Source organism: Ascidia mentula, chromosome 4, assembly GCF_947561715.1.
Source record: "Ascidia mentula chromosome 4, kaAscMent1.1, whole genome shotgun sequence".
Lineage (NCBI taxonomy): Eukaryota > Metazoa > Chordata > Ascidiacea > Phlebobranchia > Ascidiidae > Ascidia > Ascidia mentula.
In genome coordinates this window covers 20,904,618-20,923,055 of record NC_138569.1, presented here as the reverse complement: position 1 = coordinate 20,923,055, position 18,438 = coordinate 20,904,618, and the positions used below count along the sequence as shown (strand labels likewise).

The following is an 18,438-nucleotide window of genomic DNA, read 5'->3' as shown; positions in this document are numbered from 1 at the left end:
ACCTGCATACATCATTTTTTTTCTGGAACCTTTTACTTGAATTAACAATTTGTTTGATTTACTTAATTCAAATGCTTGTTTTCTATTTATAGGAATTAAACGATTACCTAAACCGAAGATACAAGAATCGCAGCTGCTTAAACCTGGCAAAACTTTTGGTAGTTTTTTTTTACGTTTTATATAATATAAGCTTGAAAGACCTGTTTTGAATATAGGATCACAAATTAAAAAGAAAGGAAAGAGCCCAATTTCACCAAAAAAAGACAATGTATTGAAGAGCTGTGCCAGCTATCTGGAACGCTCATCATCATCAAAAGATGGTGATTTTTGCCATGATATAAATAAACATTTGCAAGTATCTTAACTTTGGATTTGGATAAAAGACCAATTGTATGCTTTAAAGATGTTGGTTTAATAGTATCAGATGTCTGGCACTTTTGTTTCCCCATTAGCCATGAGTGATAAAATTGTCCGCAGAGGTTTTGAATTGATAATGCAGAGGTTTTGAAGTGATAATGCAACCACTTAAATCACAACAGAGGCAAGTTTATGAACCTCCCAGCAGGTCCTGCTATAATCCGTTATCACGGCCCTCAGGATACTATTAAAAAACATCCTCCGATTTTCCCGATGTATTGTATCCCGCAACGATTTGTATTATATTGGCCCCCTTCATGCTGGCATGTCAACTGCGGGTTAACAGGTCAATATTACTTAACAATGTTGTGTGCATTACGTCTGCATGTCACTCCTCATGTCTGGCCTATAATACCATTAACGGGTGGTGTTTGTAACATAATTTTATTTGCAAACATTGATTAAAGTGAAAAACAATGGAGTTCGTTAATAGGTTTAGTGTTTTAACAGCTGATTTGTTTTTTTAGACGAAACTGACAGATTTTGCAGCTGTCTAAGTTTGGCTCTAAAAAACGTACCGAGAAAAAAGCGGAATAGTTTGCAACTACAAATTTTGCAATTAGTTTATGATGCACAAGAGTTCTAGTCGTTTCATGTATTTTCTTTGTGTAATAATGTCATTGTGAAGTAACGTAATTCTGCATGCTTTTTTCTGTGTTGATGCAATTATCTGTTAACGTACTTCTTCATGTTTATTGCTGTGTTAGTGCAATTGTGTTTAAACGTACCTGACGTTTATTTCGGTGTTAATGCAATTGTCTTGTATCATACTGCCTCATGCATATTAATGCAATTGTATTTTGACGCACTTCTTGATGCCAGTCACTATGCGATTTCTTCAATTCGCTTTTAATACATTTTGTACAGTGTTTTATTGTTAAAATGTATTTTTCAGGCACTGTGTTTTGTCGTATTTACTTCAAATACATTTGCATTGTTTTACGGAAATTCAATTTTGCAGAAGTAACTAGTAAACGTAACACGAAAAACGTAGTCATTTCGCTACCAGCTGCCTGTTTCAATGTTCACATGCCACTGTTCGATTTCTTCAATTTACTTTTAATACATTTTGGGCAGTGTTTTATTGTTGAAATGTATATTTCTCTATTTCCCAGGCACTGTGTTATGTCATATATTTCCACCATTCAATTAAAATTGCACTGTTTTATTAAAATCGAGAACTAGTTGACACGAAAAACGTAGTCATTTTGCCACGGCAAACTGCCAGCTTCACTGTTGAAATATTCGCGAAAGTTACGAATAGTCGTCAGTTTCAGCATGGACAGATTCTACACCTTTTTCAAAGAGCAAAAGGTTGTGCAGGACGCAATTATAGCGTTTATGACGTGATCCGCATACTTCGGGTCCATCCGGATTGGTGCTCGCAACACTTGAAACTTTTGAACCAATATTCCAAATGCCTTTTTAATCCGTCCTCGGGCTCGCGAGTGCCTATCACACACACATAAAGATAATAGTATGGCAAAGCTGAAAATAGTTTATTAATCCCACCTGAAATCATATATTTTGTTTTCCCTCGTTTGATTTGCACCTCCATATGGTCGCATCAAATTTGGATGTAAACCAAATGCAGCATCTCCCACGAACACAAACGGAATATCAGATGAAGTGGTACCTGGTAAAGGTTGGTCTCATCGTTCGCATGTCTCTGTTCAAGTTAAAGTAGTCTCCTGAAAGTAAAATTATGTTGATAACAGCCCAAGTGAAATGAGCACTTTACCTTGAGGCAGTGTTTCACGTGTTTGCAGAATAGGATGAACCCAATATTTTCGTTTTCTTTTTATTATATTCTTTTTTTTCATCAAAATAGCAAACAACAATAAAACAACCACAAACTCTTCACAAAAAGCCATTGTCTTGTACATAAGAACGCAAATGACAGGTAGCCGCGAAAACACGCTGGGCGTGAGTGAGGACGCCGATTTTTTCTTTTCGCCAGCGCGCGAGCTCGCCAGCCCAAAGTTTCTCTCTCAGTGTGGAAGCCAATGCGCCAGCGCGTGAGCTTCTTGAATAAATTTGCTAGTAACTAATTGGTCAACACCGGCTATTCAATTCTTACCGGGCGACGTTACTGAGCAGCACTAACAGAACTGGCGTTTCTTCGTGTAATAATTTCATCAGACCTGACTGAAACTTTAACTCTGTTCAAACAAAACAAGCATTTTTCGTATGGCATGATTCCTAACCGGATTTTGTACACATACACACGAGATGCAGATATAATATAAGATAGAGAGAAGTTTTGGGAGACAGCGAAACAGTACAAGAACATATCCAACAAGTGTAGAGAATCGTCGACTATGACGTCACAAACCGCATGGTGCAATCAATCAAACGCACCTGAAGTTCGGGGAAATCATTGTCGTTTTTTGATTTTCACAGAATACGTCATGCGACCAAAAAATTTTAGCGTTTTTAAGGTTCGCAAACAACACGAAAAAACATTGCCAGCGAAAACTTTTGCACATTTAAACGATAGAAGAAATTATATCGGCAGCAAGAAAACCCATCCCTGCATAAAAGCGTGGTTTTACTGAACATTGACGTCACATTGGCGGGTTTACATAAAAATCATGCGTCTTTATGGTGATTCCACTTGCAGATTCGATGACATTCTTCATATGCCAGAAAGGTAACAGTATTTTCAATCGTGACTACTTGTCACAAACCCATGTTTGAGCGAGTTGATACTGTGATATTTTCCACCTTTTTCGTTGCAAGTCGCTAAGAGCATCACACCGATCGTTGTGAAAATTAAAGTGCATATAAAGGGGCCAAAGCAGAAGCGGATTTCGGCCGAGATTAATCTACGTTTAAGAACACCAGAAAGCAGCCAAACTACATTTTTTCAAACCGTCCGCCGCGTTTGGTCCATTTACCACCACCGGTCAATACATACTAGCAGCAGCGCCCCCTTGTGGGCAAAGTGGGAGACATTTTGGAGAGAAGTTTATATATGAAAACACGTCACACAGGGACATAAAAACGTGCCCCGCGAGGTGGCGACAGAGAGGAAGAGACGAAAATATATTTATATACTCGCATAAACGCATGTTTCAATGGGGTGTACTGAGTGATTTTATATACCTCTACAGTCAGTGGAGAAATGATTGGCGACGATGGCGTTTTCGCAAAAAATGATTCTTTTTAACAGTTATTACGTCACAATGCTATTGTAGTGATTTATTTGGTAACTCAACCTAAAAAAAGGTTGATTTTGGGGGCATGCAATGTAAAAACCAGTCTCAAGTGTCCTTTTAACACAAAATAATTTTCCCTATTTAGTCGATAGGCCGTATTTGACCGCACGGTGTCGCACGGTGGGCGAGATTTTTCGAACATGGGGTGGAGCGTCCCGCAGTTCGCGCAGTGAGTTATAATATGTTGGTGCGAATAGGTTAAGATAAACTTGAATCAGAATTGATCTTCCAACAAGTTGCAGAGAGTTTGAGCCACTTCCCCGTTGCTTGCTCGAATAGTGAGTCGGTACATCTGTAAAAAGTGTAGATATTTACCACCTCTCATCCATTTCGATTTCGACAAAGTGGTGTGGTTGCATTCAGCGTTAAAATCACACCAAGTGATTTACAAAAACGTCTTTTACAGTCAGCAAATAATCTACGTGAACAAAGTGAAGGTAAAGCTGCAGACAGGGTGTGTACACGCACTGTTTCGACCTGTAAGGTATCGGTTACCAAGCAGATCCGTTTGGACATAGTGCGCTCTACAGTGGTTGCTAGTGTGCCTGCTAGTGTAAAAGCTAGCACAGTGCCACTCAACAGCTGCACTGATGAGACCTTACAGGTCGAAACAGTGCGTGTACACACCCTGTCTGCAGCTTTGCAATGGTATGGCTTTTTTTGCACATAAATGAAAGTAAAGATATTTCCACGTCAAAAAACATTCGCCAGAGCAAGGTGGTGTATTTCTGATTATCTTGGGCAGTTCACATATCGTCAAATCAGCTACATTCCAAGTTATGCCGAAGAACCAACAAAGCGTTACCTTGGCAGCTTGATTCGGTTCAAGACGTAGGAGGCAACCGACTTGCAGTTCCTTCGTTTTAACGATACCCGCACCCACAAGATTGTCCGGGTTGGGGTCGATTCCACCTAAACACGCCAGACCAAAACCTGCCGAAAAGAAAAATTCTTCCTTAAAACGCCAAAGAATCAACGGGTCAGTGCATTACCAGAAAGGGCCACGGTAAAATATTACCACAGTTGATAATATCTTACGTGGTTACGTAAACGTACACGCTTTTCACATTCGACACTAGGCGAGAAATAATAAAATTATTGCCTCGAAGCGAGAATTACAAATTTATCATTCATTTTTTTTCAATATTGCAAGGGCATTGTAATACTTACCAGTTAGTTTTATCTTATTCGCACTGCTGTCAATCGGAAACTTGGCTTGGAAAATCTTCTGGCATTCCTGGGACGGCCTGACGTAATAAACAAGGATTTGTTACGAAACAGTGGTTTTCTTTACATGACAAAGTATTGGGGAAAACATGTGCTCGTGCTTAATTGAGAGGAAGAGGGTGGTCGCCCAGAAAACAAAACGTGTTCTATTTCCGCTATATCTGGGTCGGGTAACCCCCGCCCACTTCCTGCCCTGTGCCATGGTTGCTTCCACATAAACTTGCACCCGGTTGGCACCCGAGATAACTTTCATAGGTTATTTGATACTTGGAAGGGTTTAGTCAACGTGCTCAGTTCAACTTTCCATATTTAGTGTTTCGATATTTATGCGCTTTTCTTCACGCCACTTGACGCGATACTGGTTACACCCATGCTCAACTCACTGTCCAAGCTGCTTCCACCGATTGAAGAAATTCGAGGCGTCCATGTCAGTGCCTTCGAAAAACTTGTTGGCCAGAACAGGCAGTTTTAGCGCCACCGAGTGGGGAGCGCCCGAATGGTTGTATCTGTCGAAAGAAATAAACAACTCGATTCACAACACTGAACAACAACGTGCCAAGGAATAACATTTTGAATTTATCAGGGGATATTGTCAGTGTTCGACCGAATATAATTTATTCATTAATTTCTACCCACCTGATACGAAGCACTGGTGAATCGTGGAAGGGTTTCACGCATTCCATATTAAGGAAATGTTGAACTTGTGCTCCTCCGTCTATTTGATCTGGGGCCTCTTTTTGAGTTGCCACGTTGAGCTGAGGAAAGTCGAACAGGTTAAAACTGTATTTACGTTTAGTGCAACATTTAGTTCGGCATTACTATGTAAAAAAAACTCAAATAATGGCACAGTGTACGTTAATCAAGCATTTCACGCCAAGCAATATTTCATGAACGTAAACAAAACAAAATATTCTACGAGGCCTGAATCCGTTTGAATGTAAAGCTGAAGGAATAAACCCAGACCCACCCATACGTTTGAAGGCAACCTTTTAGGGCAATTCTGTCAAAAGCTGTTTGAAAACAAGTATGTTGGAGTTTTAAAGCAACGCACGAACGTTGATTAATCCACATTTACGTGTTTGGGTATAGTTTTTTTTGGTGTTTTGAAAACACCCAACTTTGAACCCAAAAATGATAAAACCTGCGTTACAGTTTTGAAACAACGCACGGATGAAACTGGACCAACATTTCATGCATCGGTGCTTTTTTCACCAGTGATTGACATAGGAAGGACTGACATCGCCAACAAATGTCCTACCAATTTTCAATACCCGGACCTAGCCGGGTAATGCACCTAATTTTACCTGATAGTTGGAAAAGCATTTTTGCCATAAAAACGGACACAAATTACTCGTTTTTGGGACCAGTCTGTGATACTCGCCGACTTCCGATTCTTCTGTTGTTTGTTGTTAAGGTTTTCCGTGAGGTGTTATACCATATTAATAAATACCCACGTTTATTTGTTCCATTCTGTTTGGCAATCAAACATTTTTGCCGATGAAATACACGAATCGGTGTTAGCAAACTGCCGGATTCAAATTATCCGGCCGGATTTGATATCCGGAACTATCCGGGATAATTTGGAACTGGAAACATCACTACATAGTAGTCATGCGCTCCATGGAGCATCTAAAATTATTTCATGCAAGCGGGTTTTAACCAACCTTGTCCTTGAGATCATCGGTAAGAGAAACAGAAGCTGAGAAATGCACGAGGGTCGTCGGGGTTTTGTTGCCGAAGAAAAGACCAACACGACCTGTGGAAAATAATACAAACTTAATCTTAATGCTTGCCAATTTACAGCCAACTGTGTGTAACCACGGCTTTTAGGAGAAAAAATGTGCCGATGCGAGGGTTTTTTCTTTTGGAGATCACGAAAATTTATACTTGGAACCCAGCTTTTACTATCAAAACCCCTTTGTTTTGACGCAAACAATATTGTTCGTGGGTCCCTTTTGCAATTTATGGTCCATCTATGGCATGGACCCTGGTGCACCGGCTGCAGCCCCTGTGGTGGGGTTTTTATGTTTTTTATTATGTAAAAAGTACAAAATACATATATCGGAACCAATAAATAAACCTCATATTTGAACGAGTGTGTTATCGTATATTGAAGTTACACAAAAGAAAACACAGATTATTGTTGTTGGTTTGTTACAATTAACACCTACCGTAGTGGTCTTTGAATTCACATTTCACGCCGATTTGCAGAAGCTCGTTCTCAAAAAGCACCCCGCTATTCTTAAAGAGGAATCTGCGCAACAAAAGCGCCGCAATGTTATACACTGAGATATTACGATGTGTTGGTAACAGTGCCCAGTGTAGCAAGCTGAAAACACGCGGAATTGTGACAATCAAGTCTCAAACTTAGGAAAAATTTCCCGTGATTGCTGAACAAATTGAGTATTGTGGTTAATGCAGCCAAGTTTTTTGTTTAAAATACAGAATTCTCCAAGAACTTTTTTTTGTAACTCGTGTCTACGCTACAGAAAGCTTTATTGCAAATCAACCGTATGGCATCCCCAACTTTTGCAATACCAAGATTTTAGAATTAGAAATATTTGTGATTCGGGGCCATACAGAAAGAATACGCGACAAGTTTGTGGTCAGTGATGTTCTCAGCTTGTCATAGCAACGAATGTTTTGTGATTCTATGGCTTCCTTTAAAATCGAACGGACAACACTGTTAAGTGTAAAGCTACTTGAAGAAAACGTATCCAAATCGAAGACGGGTTGCTTAATTTAGGCAGAATCTAACCCTCGATTAAGCATTGCCTTATTACCAGCGACACAAATATACCGAAATATAAATTAAACTAAAACACCAGCTGCACTGATGAGACCTTTTAGGTCGAAACAGTGGCCATCTGTCTGCAGCTTACACAATAAATTAAACTGTTTCAAACAAGATGTTTCGGATTGGAGTTCAGCTAGTATCTTGTAAGCAATACACTAACTGACTCCAGCCCAAACCATCTCGTCTAAATCGAATATTTTATCACAAACGGACAAGGATGATCACAGGACAATACGGATACAGATACGAAACCAAACTACCATCCAACACCAGCTACACAAAGGCCAAAACTTTTGTTTCGCCTTTTCCACCAAACCATTTCTCTATGGTATAGCCGCTAACACAGATATCATATTCTAAGCACTGGTTTCTACTCTGCGAATGGACGGAGAACGGTTGAAGATGGAACAGACAGCACTACGACAACAAGAAAATGGTTTCTTGCCCTTCTTCACTCTTACTTTTCGAACCACTCTGGATCGCTGTAAACCGACTCGTTGTCGGCATCGGGTTCGGCAGCGACAGTTTGGCCAAAATTCAGACTCTCGATTCCCGCTAACTGATCAGGTGAGGTTGGGGTTGATGTAAGAATTGAGGAGTCAGCACCAAATATGTCCAAACCGGGTATCAGAGAGTTTTCTTCTGGGGTTTGTGAAATTAGGGCTGGTCCCAGGTCGCCAAATCCAGCAAGCAGAGTACTTTGGCTTCAGTCGCAGAAAGACATAAGTGATGTAAGTTAATAATCGTACAAACAATTTAGGAAAGAAGTTCGTACGCTCACAAAAGTGACATTTGTAAAAATACACGTAAATTCTGCAAATCCCCAATCAAAACATGATTTTTAGTTTTTCATTATATATTGCCAATTATTCGCAATTAAAAACGCCCCACAAAACTGGTTAACACCCAACGGTGATCACTTTTCTAGTTTATTAAAAGGAATTTTGAGTGCAATGCCATGGTGTCGAATTGTTTCAATTGTGGTTGACGTTTTTTGGCAAATTAGCCATCGACCAATCACAACGACGCACGTGGTCACCTGACTCAACGCCATGACAGCCGATCAAAAATTAATCACACTCGGCAAATTACTTGACTCGCAGGGGAATCCCCTCCACCACAGAAAAGTCAAACCAGGACCACGAAAAATTACAGGACGCCACACAAAACTGGCGCTTACTTTGTCAGATATTGGACCTCAACGTCAGTGGGTGCCTCTGGTTCCTGTTGGGGCGCCGCTTCTTCTGCGGCCCTTAGGGGTCAAATGGAAAGGAATTTATTTACCCCTATCGGGTGCAATGGAGCGCATCTCATTATTATAATGACGTTTATTTCATCACAAACACAGAAAGCGTCAATTTACTTTATAACATTTTGTAAGTAGGTTTAAAAAAAAGAAAACAAAAACAAAATAAAACATTTCAGTTTGGGCCTTTAAAGCAGTGCAGTGGAATCCGGTTAACTGCGTGAAGTGACTTCCGAATTTGACGCAACGCCTTAGTAAGTGAAACGCAAACAACATACGGCGGATAAGTTTCTAAATTTACGGTCTTAGAAAGGGCAAAATTCATGGTCCTTCTAGAACTAACCGAGACCCACTGTATTGTTTGACATCCGGCCACGCGTTGACAAAACAAAAGTTATTGTTGCGAAAGGAGGTAAGGATCGAATAAATCATAAACTCACTTGCTCAGATTTACGTCAACCACTTGTTCGTTCGGCGCGGTGCTTCCCCCGAATACGTCCCACAATGCATTTGTGTTTTTGGCTTCCGGGGCAACGGCTGGCGTTCCGAGACCAAGAAGATCGACCGAGTTCGAATTCTACGAAGGAAGTTCGAAGTAAGGTGATACGGTGAATGAAAAGTTTTTTGAAACCTCTGCCTATAATTTCATTTTCATACTATTTACATAGGAGACAGTGAATCAATAGTTGATCATTTCACATTCCGCTAACTGGAAATTACAAAATTGTGGCAATGATCTACAACGCATAAGCATTGAAAGAAATTGTTTTATGACTTACTGGCACTGATGGTGTTTCTTTGGGTGTATCGACATGATTTGTTTGAACACTTGGTGGCGATGTAGATTTCTTGTGTTTTTCCTCGTCTTTTTCCAAGGCCTGGAAAACATGATAGTATTTTTTGTAAAAAACAACAAAAGAAATCTAGCAAAAACTAAGTTGTTTTTGCTAAACTAAGAGCGTGAGCAACAGGACAGACTTAGTGTAGGAAAATAACCAACAACCTTAAGAGAATAATTACATCCAATAACAGTAGCCCCAACAAGACTACTTTCTGGTCTGCATATTTTCAGATTTAAATGAACACTTATTTAAATATTTCCAGAAATCACAAATAAGTAGTGGGTCTGGATACTGAACTTGTAACTGGTTGAGGTTGTTTTTATTTTTTACTTGAGTTAATGTTAATGTTTTCTGATATCTTTTTTACTGTCACATGTGTTTGACACCATATGATAAAATATAATTTCCTCAAATAGACCAGGCTGACCCTGTTCAAGCAAGTGCTTTGTGTGTGAATTGTTTATTATTACTTAAAGGGCATTGACCAGTGATTATTAAGTTATCATCTGCAAGTTCTCATATTCAACACTAAAAATCATCAAATAATTAGTAGATACATTGACCCGGGTACCTGAGCGGAGGCCGGCTTCTTTTTCTTAAGTTTTGCCAGAATCGAGGATTCCCTTTCTGGAAACGGAGGCATTTCCTCAAGAACGGTCGCCAACACATCTTGCGATGTGATCGAACTGAGCTGTGAGTACTCTAACGCCCTCTGCTGGAGCTCAACATCAGCGTTACGAAGTTGATTGTTGTTGCGAAGAACATTCTGTGACGCAACAAACTTTTCATTGTACAAAACTAAGGATCGCATGATGTTTTGTCAAAGTTTCATGGAACAACTTAACAGCTGCCAAATTTTATAGCAGTAAGAAAAGCCGCAACCCCACCAAAATTAACAATTTATTAATATTTGTTGCAGTGTAATAAATATGTTTTGATGACTCAAAAGGTACCAGGTTATTTAGACTTGACAAACAACATTCTTGTTTACACGAGACTACAAACATACATAGAGGCTTCATGCTGTGTTTACTGCTGTGTTATACAGACATATTTACAACTTCCTTTAGTCTAAAGTCAATATGTGTTTAGTCCTTTATGTATGTTAGCCACTAACTTATTTGTAAAAGCGGTACAAACATTTCATAGAGTTTGGGAAGTCGGATAAAAATAAGCTTGTGATGCAACTTTCAGGCTTAACCGAAGTTTATTGTAATATGTGACATTAGAACAATGTTTGGAATGCAAATAACCAACACCAAACTCACAATCAAAACATTTCAACGCGGCAAGTAAATTGGTAAAAACGTACACAACACACACCTGGATGGTAGGCTTGATCTCGGGGAAGAGATTAATAAACTTGATGTAAGTTGAAAGAAGAAGAGCGCGTGTGGCCGGAGTGCAGAGGTGGAATTTGGAATGAAGGAGATTAAACTGGATGAGGGGTGAGGAGCGGGAATCCCCGGCGATGAGATTTCCGAATTCTCCGAGTATGTATCCACCAACTTTCACCATATTTTCATGACACGCCGGAGCTTGCAGATTCTGCATCAAATCACAGTTTAAAGTCATGTATATATTTGGTTGTCACTTCTGTCACTGAAATTATATCACTAGTACATTTGCTTGTTTCAAGATTGGGATCCCGCAGATAACTAGTTAACTTGAAGAAATGTTGACAAGTTTAGCTAAGATAAAATACATGCTATGCATGCTGTACTTTCTTCACCAAATTGTAAAAACTATAAAGTTGGACTCCATGACATTATATCTTAAACAACATCGTGCAGTAGTGTGTGATAAAAAAAACGTTAACAAAAGAAACAAAAACTTCTACCTCAAACACAGTTTTTGCTGCATAACCTTGGGCGTCGTCACGATTAATCACAATCTGAATAACCCGATGCCAAACTTCTTCCGAGACGTAATCTCCGGCAACTCTGATCAGCTGCAGAATGGTGTCGACATACCAAGTGTAATCAGACGCATATTTCTCAGACAGAATCGCAACCTTCAATACCTGCAATATATAAAGTATACAAAAAGTTTACATGAAAGTTTTTTTTTTAATGATAATTTTTATCTTTTTTGAGTAACAGTTTAGTTTAACTGAAGGAGAAACCATGGAACTATTTGCATTGCCCAAGTCAGTTGAAATCACAGCAAGACATTGTACAGAATTCATATCAAAGACCTACACAGCTACACTTATTGTATATGTGTTAGTAACACAGTGTTACAGTAACATACTGATGCATTAACCAAAACAAACTCTAATGAGACTCACTAAAAGTCACTTTATTGATCCACAAAAAAAATAGGGACAGACAAAACTTACCACAAATATTGATTAGTTTGTTACACTGTCTTGTATAGCACACACTGGAGTTTTAAACAGAGCACAAAGATCAGTATGGTTAACACACAGTAATTGACACAAACATTTGCAGAGACAGGGTTTCTCACCATTTCTTCCCTTATGGCATAGTCAGCAATCTTCAGGTAGTCGAGCATTTCTGCGACGATTTCTTCCGAGTTAGTTTTGTCGCACATCGCGTACAACAAATCAACAGCTCTCTGCCTCACACTTACATCTCTCTCAGTCTAAATGTAAAAAAAAGTTTTGTGCAGTTAAAAACACCAAAAGGAATGTTACCAACATATCACAAAGAACACAACTGGAGACAACTCTTCAAACTTTTAGACACAATCATGTAGAGCAAGAAACAAAATTGTAATATTTAAACCGATAGTATAAAATCCCATGTCATTTGTCCAAGCATCATTGCATGTTCAAATAAAATCTCAAAATTGATGTGTCCCACTTAAAGAAAGTTGCTACAACCAATATGCAAGTATTTAATCCATACCTTGAGAGCATTTATAACGGTTTCCCGGTGCTTCTTTACAGCATCTGCAGAAAATTCTGATCCTGCCAGATGACACATGCTCTCTAGCGCCAGATAGCGGAGATTTGTCTCGCGATGTTGAAGAAATTGGCCGAGCTGGTTGCAAGCTCGCACGAGTAAGTTTGGTTCACTGTCAAGAAGTTAATAACATGAACTTTGCTATTTTTTAAACTCTATACAAAGGGAAGTTGTCAAAGGTAAAAAATGCATAGCTTTGGCAGTAAAGGTAAAGTTAAATAATTTTGGGTTTTTGATAATTTTTAAGGAAAATTATGGTTAAAACGGTGACAACAACAACCTTATCACAAACCCCACCATAAAAATAACATTCACACATATAGGCCATATGAATGATGCAACTAATCCTTACAGTGCTACAATGAACATATTAAGCATGTTAACCAAGTGTTAAATGCCACTGAAGCCAACAATATGCACTTGAGCTGGCTGTTACAAGTCTAATAGACACTTTACTCAAGTACATTGCTCAAAAAGGCCTCAGAAAATTTCATGTAGTGTTAACGTAAATTGGAATGTTGGAAAAGTTCGGACTTGTATATTGTTTTACACATACACATTTGAGTCATAATGAGAGTATTATCTGAGACATGGTTGGTTGCATCTCAATCAACTACGCTTTAGGAAAAGTCAAGTCTGTGTTTGTACAAAGCAAACAAAAACCAAAAAACATTTCTCCTTGCTCTCCCGGTTTCATTCGATGACATTTAATTTCACAACATCATGGAATTTTATATTGAGATATATCAAACTTTACTCCAAACGAGGTATTGTTACTATAGGTCTGGTTTGAACAACACAACAATAACAATAGTTCCAATGGGGTTGTTGGTAAAATCCACAAGTTGATATATTTATAAAAGGAAAACCAGTGACACATTTCACACAACTGAATACTAACCATGCTTATTATATGCATGAAAAGAAAACTACTCACAATCTTATTTAACAGAAACTAAGGACACCACAGAGAAAAAAAAGAATAATAGGTATATTACAAAACATTTCGTAACTTTTAACAATTTACAAACCTGTCAATATGTATGATAAGATTAATTGCTTCAAAAAGCACAGCATTTTTTGCATTGGAATGTTGGACTTTCTTGGATTTTGGTGGTTCCTGACACTTGTTGAGAATTGTCTCCAGACACTCCACCAGTCTACCACGAATTGCTGGTTCTTCTGGGGACAAAGAAATTATAATCATTTGCCGACAGATTTAGTAAACATTTCACTTTCGTGTTTTACGACAGCAGCTTTATTACCAGAAGAAAAACATGTTTCGGGTTAAGAAAAATAAAACATATGAACAGCTTCAGATTGTATACCCCACAAAAAAATTAGCCAAGCACAGTTTTTGCGCTACATGTTACATAATTGGTAAATTAAAAAATCACATTTTGGACACAAAATAATCTGTCAATATACCTGGTACAGGATAGCATTGAAGTAGTCGGATAAGTTTCACACTAAGCCACGGTGCAGGAACAAAATAATATGTGTAATCCTGCGAAACAGAAACAAAACCTTTATTAATTTTTGATTGTAACAACACAGTTGAAAATATTTACACATTGTGCTTCCCAGGGAGTGAATTTTAGGTTAGGAAACTTGCATTTTTTTACAAAATACAAATTGCTTCAAAAGACAAACCAGTAAATCCGTGTAAGTTGATGTGACAATTCGACTGAGTCTGGACACTGCAAGCGAAACACACCCTTTGTAATCACTCGGGCTGTGTTGCGACAGTGAATGGATCAAACTTGCAGCTGCCGTTACCACTCCCTAAAAAAATGCACAAAACATATCAGAAATTGTACAATAAACATAACTATGTCTGCATTAAATACTTTTAACTAATGAATTAATTACAACGGAAGCTTTCCCAAAACTGCTTAACAATTTACCAAAGTTCGTATTCTGATACACTGCATTGCTTACCATGTGTTGGTCATTTAATAAGTGAATAACTCTAGACGCCCACTCTGCATAAGTCATCGACTCTGGGAGAGTTCGGAACAGTCGAAGCAAGCAGAGAGCTGCACTTTGCTTTACTGATTCATTTGCTTGTCTGTGAATTGAAATAAAAACAAGTTATGCAATAAATTTTGACCAACATGTACTTAAATATAACTGATAAATTGGTGTCAACAGCTACATCAATAATGCATCCAGTCAACACAAAAATCTTGTAAATGGCTAAAAAAGTACATAACGATACACAGGGCCGTATCCAGGAATTTTTAAAGGGGGGGGTCCAATTTTTTTAGGGAATTCCCCGATTTTCAGGTATAAACTAAGTGTAAACTATTGTGAGCGAGAATCGCAAAATACGAGCGCCGGTGTTCGCGCCAATCGTCACATAAACGGTGGCTTTCTGGCTTGCGCAATTGTGTAACGCTATGGAAAGTTTAACAACTAAACTAATCGACTTTCACGCAAGTAAACCGCTTGTCATTACAACGTGGCCACTGAAAAACGACGTTTCGTCCGTGAACTGACGAAAAATGACACTTGTTTCGTAACAATGCGACATGTTTGGTAACAATGCCAAGTGTTCGGTAACAATGCTCCCTGTTTGGAAACAATGGCGAATGCAACACGATGCGGTTTTAGGTCAACGTCAAAGAAAATTTCTGGTTTTCACACGGATTTTGACAAAAAAATACAGTGGCGTTTGTTTAGTTATCAAAAAAGACCAAAATATTTCACAAAAGGGGGGGGTCCGGACCCCTCGGACCCCCCCCCTGGATACGCCCATGACGATACACATGGCCCACAGGCAAGATCACATATATCTTGTAGGGCCTTACAATGACAACAAGACACAACTTACGCAGATACGAGAAGTTTTGGAACTTCGGAGCCGAAAGCCTCGGCCATTTCAATAGATCCAATGTTGGCGATGCAATGGAGAGCCAGGTTGACATGGACTGGCTTTGGTGAGGAAATATCGTTTTTGATGTTTTGGATGATCAACTTCATCAAGTCCGAGTTGGAACTCACCAGTACAGAAATAAACAGGTAGCCCTGAAAGTTTGCAGTTCAATAACTTCCAAGTAATAATGGCAAGTACAAAACTTTGTAAAAACATATTGGTTTCCAGTGCATTGGTCACTAATAATAGAAACTGAAGCAAATTGCATCCAGACTAGGGTAATTGCAATTTGACCTAATTGCCTTGTAATTTGCATCTAGACATAGTACGTTTTAAACCAGTTAAATCTAAAATCAACATGAGTGGCTGGCAGTCATTCCAAAACTATTGTGTTTTGATTTGCAACAGCAATAGCGATATGGCACCTACTGTCATTGAGAAAACATGATTCAGAGAACTCTGGATAGCATAACAAATTTGGGTTCTAGAATTCAATTTGTTTAAGTTTTCGTAGTAACCACTCCCTTATGTTTCAATATGGCGTGACCAAAAACAGTGGTTTTAAAAAACCTTATGTCTGTGTAAAGGAATTTATTGTGATGTAGCGGAAAACACTTACAATCTGTTTTTCTGTGTATTTGTTTGAACTGAGAAGGTTTACTGCCTCCATGTGGCCAAAATCAATGTCATGGCCGAGCAGAAATATGAAGAGGAGTTTACAAACATATTTCTTCTTGCTGTAGCCATCCAAGGTTTTGTCCCCTGAAATATAAAAAAACGAACAAATGTTAAAACGCTGTGAATAAATTTATGTTAAAATGGATTTGGCTCCGTTCACTAACATAGCTACACTGGTATAGCATTGGTAATATGTAAAGACCAGACATGTGATACACCATTGATTGAACAAAAGGGCAAAGTCAATGATTCTGAAGGTCCCTAGCCAAATCCTACAGGCAATAGGCAATTCATTCATTGATTTTCCAGCAACTGCCCAAGTATGCTCATTGTGCACTGGTTTGTATGTAGCCCAATTAAGTGGGAAAGTTGGTCAAAACTGTCTAAAACTGTTCTTGAATTGCACTAACAAACTCATATGACCTATAAATTTGGAAAGAGTTATTTGTAAATGTATATGTGTTAAACATTTTTTTGTGTTTAACTATTATCAAATAGAAGGAAATAATTATACATCAAATTATTTAAGTCACAGCAACAAGAGGTTATGTTGACATTTCACAGTTAACATATTTCATTTTCTCCAAACTTTAGCTTGATTTTTCTGGAGATATTGATGCACAGTTTTAATTGTTTAGTTGCAAGTGACTGCACCACACTGGTACGGAAAAGCACTGCAAGTTAATAATTGTCCATGTCTGTTTGAAACAAGGGGACACATACGCATTGTGTGGGTCAATAAATCAAGTTGCATTGAACAGATGGCCATGCTTCTATGATGTGGCTGACGAGCTTATGGTCATTTACGACACTAAGATTTCACTAAACACAGCATTGCATTGTGAAGTCGGACAAACTTGTATTTAACATGTACATGCTGTATTTAGAAACTTTTGTCAAACATTTATAACAGTGAATGTCTTTTCCAGGTCATTTGGCAAAAAAGATTGTCCATGGTCCCACCAAGCTCCACTGGTGAGAACTTATAGGTTGAAACAGTGGCCATTTCTAAGCAGCTCACAAAATTTATTAATGTGCCTCAAATAATTAAAACACACGCAAACACTTATAAAAATTTGAGTGAATGCTTATAAGCCTTAACAAGAACATATATATACAGGTGTTGATTCTCCCAAAGTTAGCGCATCAAAATATATATGTCCATTTCTTTAAGCAATACTGCTCTGATAATTTTTATTATAATGAGAGTAGATTGTTTGTGCAATGGTATTCCAGGCACCAAAGTACTGCTTGTTACTCTCAGTGTGGTTAAGAACAGGAAACAAACAATGCACTGACGTAGGAACATTATTCCCCACTGACTCCCTTGCGGCCTTAATGCAAAAGTCGTGACAACATGGAGCCAGCAAGCAATCTCAGTTTACACAGGATACTATAGATCTGGTAAGATTATGAGTCACAATAAGCTGATGCAAAAATCTGTAGTAAGATCAAGTTTCTTACCTTAGGTACTGCAAATTTACAGCAATGAGTTACAGCAAATTACACCATTTTACAAAGATAGTTTAAATATTTTATTTTAAACATTTTCAAACGTATGTTGGTTTTATTACCTTTAAACTTTGATCTAATGTTTGCGAGTTCTTTATTTATCCGCTTGCTTTCAGCTTCTTTACTTTTGCCTGCATTGAAACAAAGATGCGTTAATAACTGAACCCACACTCATGGAAATGAAACTATGCATAAAATCTACCCACATATAAAACATACTTACATACATGTTAACTGACAAAATCATCGAATTACACACAAAATCAAATCTCAACTTTAAACAAACTTACAATAATATTTTACGTAAAACTGTACCAACAACTAAATTGAGCACACCTCACATTATCTGGTTAACTCTATATATTGTATTTAAACTGTTGTAATGCTTTTACTTACAGTTTCTTATATCTGATATGAAAACAGCAAGGCCTCGCATGGCATCTCCCCTTGATACAGCCGGCATCTTGCACTTTCACAATATTCCCAAACAGAAATTACTGCAATACACTCAACATACATGCACTGAAACCTGAATAGACACAATAACACTTGCTTGGTTTGGGCTATGTTGCATATGACGTTGTATATATCTTTTACCACAAAAAATGCTTTTGTCAAAACATCATTGTACACAAAAATGACAACTAATATGTGGTAGCAAGTGATCAACAGGTTGGGACAGGTTACAAC

At 38.3% G+C, this 18,438-nt stretch overlaps 1 protein-coding gene across 3 annotated transcripts; it reads right to left on the bottom strand.

The window, feature by feature from the left end:
• Positions 1–2,608: 2,608 nt before the first annotated feature.
• Positions 2,609–18,279, bottom strand: LOC145899539 (AP-2 complex subunit alpha-2-like). Of its 3 annotated transcripts, none has more exons than XM_082988378.1 (23): positions 18,145–18,279; positions 17,811–17,879; positions 16,178–16,320; positions 15,517–15,710; positions 14,622–14,751; positions 14,334–14,465; positions 14,109–14,187; positions 13,712–13,862; positions 12,624–12,792; positions 12,220–12,357; positions 11,591–11,773; positions 11,074–11,298; positions 10,322–10,516; positions 9,688–9,786; positions 9,349–9,485; positions 8,843–8,914; positions 7,037–7,119; positions 6,530–6,621; positions 5,502–5,620; positions 5,249–5,371; positions 4,809–4,885; positions 4,444–4,571; positions 2,609–3,930 (listed from the first exon to the last, which is right to left on the bottom strand). In XM_082988378.1, the coding sequence occupies exons 1-23, from the start codon at positions 18,209–18,211 to the stop codon at positions 3,853–3,855; spliced, it is 2,883 nt and encodes a 960-aa protein (XP_082844504.1). In that variant the 5' UTR covers positions 18,212–18,279; the 3' UTR covers positions 2,609–3,852. The 3 variants fall into 3 exon arrangements, with proteins under 3 accessions (XP_082844504.1, XP_082844507.1, XP_082844506.1); XM_082988381.1 differs by having other exon boundaries at positions 13,712–13,859; XM_082988380.1 differs by lacking the exon at positions 8,843–8,914.
• Between the last annotated feature and the right edge of the window lie 159 nt (positions 18,280–18,438).

Coding starts and splice junctions, on each gene's coding strand:
- LOC145899539 (XM_082988378.1), bottom strand. CDS start 18,211: ATGCCGGCTGTATCAAGGGGAGATGCCATGCGAGGCCTTGCTGTTTTC. Junction 13,863..14,108: donor TCAATGCTATCCTGTACCAG/GTATATTGACAG, acceptor CTTTGTCCCCAG/AAGAACCAGCAATTCGTGGT. Junction 9,787..10,321: donor AGAAGCCGGCCTCCGCTCAG/GTACCCGGGTCA, acceptor CATGTTTTCCAG/GCCTTGGAAAAAGACGAGGA.